The 6,570-nt window shown below is 58.8% G+C and overlaps 1 protein-coding gene across 1 annotated transcript; it reads right to left on the bottom strand.

Moving 5' to 3' along the window:
- Positions 1 to 704: 704 nt before the first annotated feature.
- C11H4orf54 (chromosome 11 C4orf54 homolog) lies at positions 705 to 6,119 on the bottom strand. The gene has a single exon (XM_044226063.1). It carries the CDS (start codon positions 6,117 to 6,119, stop codon positions 705 to 707), a length of 5,415 nt encoding a protein of 1,804 aa, XP_044081998.1.
- Positions 6,120 to 6,570: the final 451 nt, after the last annotated feature.

The raw sequence follows: 6,570 nt of genomic DNA, 5'->3' as shown, positions 1-6,570 counted from the left end.
GTGTGTGTGTGTGTGTGTGTATGAGAGAGAGAGAGAGAGAGATATTAAAGATCTTGACCTCATCCCAGGAGAAAGTAATTGTCTGGAAACAAAAACAAGAGCTTAAAATATACAGCCCCTTCAAACAAGAAAAATCAAGAGAAAGAAGATGTGGTAGGTGGAGAGAAGCCTTTCTACGGATTTTGGAAATCCTCCGAACAAGAAAATGTCAGTGTCCTTCTCCCTCCTTGTGAGGAGCAACCAGATTCGCAGTGTTCCCAGGGATCTCTCTGGATGTTCCTGCCTCCTGTCACTGGGGATGTGGGGGGAATAGAGTGAAGCTCACTCCACAAAATCCAGACCGGGTTTTCCTTTCTTCTGCCTGCCAACCTTCGCTAAAGGCTAACCTGACAGATCTGAGGTTCACTTCCCTCCTACTCACCGGTGGGAAAAACACTCAGGCAGTTTGAAAAGGTCAGTGGGGGAGAGGCTGGCTTCGGGGATTGAGGAGTGGGAAGAAGAGGAAAGTTGGTAAGAAAATTAGCTCCTTAATCATCTGGATGGGGTTTTACTTCTGTTCTCCCAAAATGCCCCTTTCTACATACCGCCTCCCCTGCAAATTCAAACACGAAGCAATAGGATTGCTCTTAATCCCTGAAAACTGATTATCAAAGTAAATTTCACTCACCAGCAGCTGCTCCGTTCTGCTCTCTGGTGATGGTGCATCATCTGTGTTCTACCACAAAGCTCATGGTGGTGCCATCAAAGGAAGGAGGGGCAATGATCCTGGGCCCCAGGGGTTGCGAAGTGATGCTGATGACAGGCTTGCCGTGCAGCTGGGTGAAACCTTTGGCCCCCACCAGCTGGGATGTGGCTGCCGGGGCCGAGGAGGAAGAGGAAGCAGGAGACTGACCAGAGGCCATGAAGTATGGGGCCTCAGTAAATGTCGCAGCTGCCTCTTTGCCAGGGGGGTCTGCTGCCATGGAGGAGAGCTCGCTTCCCCCTGGAGTGTGAGCAATCGGCGTGGGCTGCAGGGCATTGGCGGGCAGCACCGTGGGGAGAAACCCAGGGTAGATCATGTAGGTGGGTCCATAGGCCCCAGGGCTCAGGGCCAAGGGAGGCACAGGGAGGGACATGGGAGCCACAGCCTGCTGCTGGGAAGGCATGGGTACATCCACATACTGCCCTGTCTCAGGGTCAAACAGTCTTCGGGTCATGGGCTGTACTGGTGTGTCCACCAGATAGTACTGGCCGGTAGTCACATCCAGGAGCATCTTGCGCTGGGTCTGCTGGGGTTGTGGCTGCTGGAAGGGGTCTGTGGGGACTGAAGCTGGGCCTGCAGGTGCTGAGGCAGGCATGCTGGGTGGGGAGAAGCACAGGACCTGGGGCTGGGCTCCCTGCAGGGCGAAAGGCAGCGGCTGCTGGTGGTAGATGGCAGTGGGGAGATGCTCCGGGCTCTGTGGCCCTGTGGCGGCAGCTACTATCTCCCTGGGGGTGTCGGGTTTCGTACGCCAAGCTGGCCGGCTGGTTCCACTGATCTGAGAGCCTTTGGGATTGCTGGGGACCTGGCTGCGGGCGCTCAGAGGGGGCAAGCTGCAGAGAGTGGCCGCTGAGGGGGCTGCGGGGGCTGGGTGCCCCTCCCTTCCAGCCCCGGGCCTGCCAGGAAGCTCTCCCGCTGAAGAGCTTCCTTTAAGGGGGATGGACAGGTAATTCTCACAGTCGCTATTGTTCTTTTCCAAATTGCTGCTGTTTTTCCTAGTGGTCACCTCATCAGGAGGTGCCCGAGTGGCCGGAGAGATCTTGAGGGACCGGAGTCCCTGGGTTTTGATGCCCTTTGCCGCCGAAGGGCTCTCTGGAGAAGGCCCTTGGGGAAACTTGCCAGCGACACCCCCAGTTTTCTGGGTGCTGCTGGTACTCACCGTGAACACATTTCGGTTGCTGGGGAGTGGCAGGAGGGGCTGCAGGGGTTGGGTTCTCTCCACATCCTTGTGGACTGGGGGGATATAGAGGGATCGAGGCCTTTCCCTGGCCATGTTCTCAAAGGCGGCTGCCCGGGCAGACACACTCTCAGCACTCGGGTTGGAGTTCCTCCGCTGCAGACGCTCCAGCGGGGCCCCCCGCAGCACCACGCCTCCCTTGTTTCCGGTGCCCCGCTCCTCCACCTCACCCAGTCGTTTGGCCAGCTTGTCTGGGTCCCCCTCCGCCCCTGCAGCCCCTTCCCTCTCCTCACTGGCAATGAGCGACAGGACATGGCTGTCCATCATCATGGGCAGAGGGTCGCTTTTGCGCTTCCACTCGTTCCTGTTGAAGCTGTACAGCTCTTCCATGGACCTCACGGCAGCCGTCAGCTTCTCCAGGGCGTTCCGAGAAGTCTTTGGGGCTTTCCCTTCCTCCTTGACCTCCTCCTCCTTGGCCTTTTCTGGGGTCTTCTGAGCAGAAGCCTTAGAGACGATCTTGAGCACAGGCAGGTAGGAGCCCTGCTCAGGCTTATTGGGGGCAATGGTGGCCACAGGCAGCCTGCCAGACGCCCTGTGAACCAAGACTGTCCCTTCTGGCGAGGACGAATTCAAGAACCTGATGCTGCCCCCTGGGCCTACGTTCTCCCTCGGCTCTCGGTCCATGCTCTCTTCCCTCGGGTTAACCACCGCCTGGCACGTAATCACTATGGGGGAAAGGGATCTGGATCCGCCCCCGGCCACAGCCAGCTGCCTGGGTTTGGGCCCGGTCAGCCCCTGCTCTGGGGTAACACTGCCCTTGTCACTGCTGTCCCCGGACCCTTTGATTAGTTTCCTGACATCTCTCACCTGATGGAGGGGGCCTTGGGCCTTGGACTTGTCTCTGACGTCTCTCACCTGGAACTGGGGCACTTTTTCCAGGTTGTCTCCCCGGAAGAGCTTCTGCTGCGCCCTGCTATTGTCCTCAACTGTCTTGAAGAGGTTAGAGGCGCTGCCACTGGCCAGTTTGGGCGTGAGCAGTTTGGCAATGTTGAAGTCCGAGCTCGGCTGTTGCACACTCCCCAGCCGGATCTTGATTTCCGGAGCCTTGGGCCGGATTACTGCCGTGGAGGTGGCTTGGGCGGCAGGGTACTTGGTGGCCTGCTTCCCCGGCTGCTTGTCCTTGGGGGTCTGCTGGATGTTGGGGACAAAGAGGCGCGACATGATGGTGGACTTGCTGGCAGAGATCTCTCCAAGATCAGCCCTCCAGTCGCCCCCTTTGGGAAGCTTCAGCTTCCCAACAGGGGCCTTTTCTTCCCGCTTCTCGGCCTCCTTCTCTTTCCAGGAACGGAATGCACTGTTCTGACTGCGGAGGAAGATGCCTTTGACGGTCTCGGATGCACTCTTTTTGATTTCACAGACTTCCTCAGTGCGTCCATCCGCGAAATTTCGACCCGAGGCAGCACTGCTCTCCCGAGGAGCACTGGCTTTGAAAATTGGCGATTTAGACTCTGCTACGGAGCCCTCAGCACCTGCGTCGGACACGCTGACCACCGTGTACTCAGAGCCGGCCTCTGAGTGGCGAGAACTCTGCCTCTGCAGGCCCCTCTCCCGTGGCTTCTCCCCCCGGGCTGGACCCTCCGTCTCCTTGGAGGTGCTGGATGGGTTATGGTGGGACGTGTCAGTGACTTCTCCCCTCTCCATTTTGAACTCGTGTTCCCGCTGCATCTTCTTGGAGATGACATTTTTGAGCAGACTGGAAGCAAACTTGGACTTCTTCTGGGGGCCTTCGGCGCGGGAGGCGGGCTTGCTGCTCTCAGAGGCCTCCGAGCCATCGTCTGTGTACACCGACCCAGGGCCCTTGCCAGAGCCTTTGGCGGTTCTGCAGGGCCCAGTGGCTGAGCTGGCTTTGCTCTCGCTGCGGAGATTCAGGGGCTCGAGGAGGGTGACGACGCGGGAACCCGTCTGGACCTGTTTCTGGAAACACAGAGGTGTCTCCACATGTTTGATTTCCCCCTCGACTTTGCTGACCACGAACTCCAAGGCTTTGGTCTGGGACTTCCTGGACTGGATGTAGAGCTGGTCTGCAGTCGTCCTGGCCCCACTGCCCTTCCTCAGACCTGCAGCCACGGAGGCCGCACTACTCCTCAGGAGGCTCTGCTCCACCCTGGCTCCGACACCCCCACATTTTAAATCTAGGAACGTCGACCACCGCCCAAAGCCAACCTCGGAGAGTGTGGAGGACTCCCGGGAGCTGATGTTCAGGGCCTCAAAGTAGGGGTAGGCAAGGCTCCGGAAGGCCCGGGAGGTCAGGTTGCGCACCTCCTTGTCCGCATCGTCCAGTTCACTCACGGCACTGGAGGCCCCGCTGGAGTAGTCCACCAGCTCCTTTGCCCGGATGGCCCCGCACCGGGTTTGCAGGCGAGCAGGGACAGCGATGAATTTCTTTGCATGGTCCTGAGCCACGGCTGCAGCCGGGTCTTGCTTCAGTGAACTTGAATTGTGTTCAGCAGCTGTAGAGACGCGGAGGCTCATGTCGCCTTCATGCTTGGCAGCATAAATAATGTTTTGCTTTGCACGCACGTTGCTAGGCTCATTTATAGCCCGGGAAGTCGGTTTGATTGATAGGAGGATCTGGCTTGCTGCACTCCCACAGCTGCTGGCGGCCACGGCTGCTGCCCCTGAAGCTGCCTCTGGGGGCTCGGGCAAGGGCTCACTCAGGGTGGCAGTGCCAGGCCCAGTGGGTGGGGGAGTGGGGTCACTGTCAGAGGGGCCACTGCCCACTTCCGTGCTGCTGGTGTGGCGACCACTGCTGTCTGCGTTGGGATGGGCTGGGTCACTGCTGGTGGGGCTCGGAGTCTGAGTGGCATGGGTGCTTGGAGTGGTGCTGAGGTAGCAGCTGTTGTCGTCGTCCTCTTCGGTCGGGGTGGTGACATCCCCTGGGGTCTCGTCGCTGCCACCAAAGGAAGCATAGTCCACGAATGAGTAGATCACGTTGTTGTCCTCGAAATCCCAGCGGGAGGCCAGTCCCACGTCAAAATCCATGTCCTGCTCCACCTCGCTCAGCTGGATCTCGTGGGTGGTAATGTAGTGAGCCTCCTCATTTTGGGGGGGGTCCCTGCTGCCCTGAGACTTGGCAATAATGTCCCTGCACTCTGTTCCATCTCCCTCTCCTCCTCCCCCCGCTCTGTGTGCCCCTCCTCCTCCTCCTGCCCTTCCCCCTTCTCCTCCTCCCCTGGGCTGGCAGCTCCGGGCACTCTCACCACTGTCACTCTCAAAGCCTAAAGACGAAGACGAGGTGGCCAGAGCCCCTGCTGATGTGGTGGCATCATCCATCTTGGAAACGCCACCTTCTTCTGCTTTGTCCACTGGGGAGGAGGAGGAGGAAGATGAGAGGTTGCTGTGCTCATCAGTGCGGGAGAGCTGGGATCTGCAGAGTTCCAAGGCAGCAGGATTCTTCTGGGGGGTCGGAGCCTTCCTCTCTTGACTGCTCCGTTCCTCTTGGGCTTCTTCCCTGGGACCCCTAGGGGTCCTCTGCTCTCCCGGGCTGTGATCCAGAGCGAGTGTCCCGGGGCGGGGACTCACCCCTGAGGCTGCGGCAGAAGCACACATCTCCACATACTTGGCCTCTCGCTGGGAGGAGGCCGGTGGCCTGGGCAGCAGTGGCAGCTGCTGCTTGGGCTCCTGGCTATCTTGAGCTCTGCTCCCCCGGTCGCCCACCTCCGTCAGTCTGGCCTGCGGACTCAGCTCAGGAGTGGCGGCTTCCATCTTGAGCCCTCGCCCAAGCTGCAGCGACAGGAGGAGACAGTGGTGAGCGGCACCGCTGGGGCTGGCCCGGGTCCCTCGCTGGCCCTGGAGGGGCTGCAGAGTGGCCCGAAGCAGGGCCCCACGTGCCTGGACCGGGCTCAAGGCTACAGGCACCACGGCGGCTGCTGCCACCACCTCCCAGTTCTTCAGCCCCTCTGGCGGGGCCGGGACAAGCCTGAGGGAGGGGGGAAGGCTCCGGGCAGTGGTGGCAGAGGTGGTCTGGGGCCCGGAGGCTGCTGCTCCGGCCGAGATTGTGGCCAGCTTCCCGTGGCTGAGCTGTTCTGTCCAGTTGTTTGCCTGGCACCGTCGGCAGCGGCGAGGAGTCTGAATGCCATCGGCCACGGAAGGAGAAGCATCTGTAGGTCGACCCAGGGACTTCCAGAAATGAAAGGAAAGCATGTGCTGTTTCTTGTGAAGCCTTGTCCCTTTCCTGGATGGGGCGAGAGTGGGTCACGTCATTCCAGAAATATTTTTAGTGTCTATTCCCTAGTCATACTGAAACCACACTTGAGGGGAGAGAGAAGAGGCTCCGAGATGACGAGGGAAGGTTGAGTGTGGAGGGAGGCATGTGGGTTCTCACTGGCAACAGCCACATGCTCTGTGTAATCTGCTGTAGAGACATCTAGCTGGTGTGAAGGGATTCTTTACTCACCGCTATCTTCCACTCTCAAGTGTGATTAAACGGGTTCATCCCCTTGTTCTTACACAAAATCCAAAGTTTGCATTGCATTTCAAACGAATTCAGGACGATCCAGAAAGATTTCAAAGTCTCTCCTAGACATATGGTAGGCTCTCTGCTTGCCTCAAAAATCTATGCATTTTCTTTTTCTTTCATCTCAAATCGGATCAG

This window comes from Neovison vison, chromosome 11, assembly GCF_020171115.1.
Source record: "Neovison vison isolate M4711 chromosome 11, ASM_NN_V1, whole genome shotgun sequence".
NCBI lineage: Eukaryota > Metazoa > Chordata > Mammalia > Carnivora > Mustelidae > Neogale > Neogale vison.
Note: the sequence above shows the minus strand (reverse complement) of the source record. Positions and strands in the feature narration are given on the sequence as shown.

What these genes read in the sequence shown, in the direction of transcription:
- C11H4orf54 (XM_044226063.1), bottom strand. Translation starts at nt 6,119, where the DNA reads ATGCTTTCCTTTCATTTCTGGAAGTCCCTGGGTCGACCTACAGATGCT.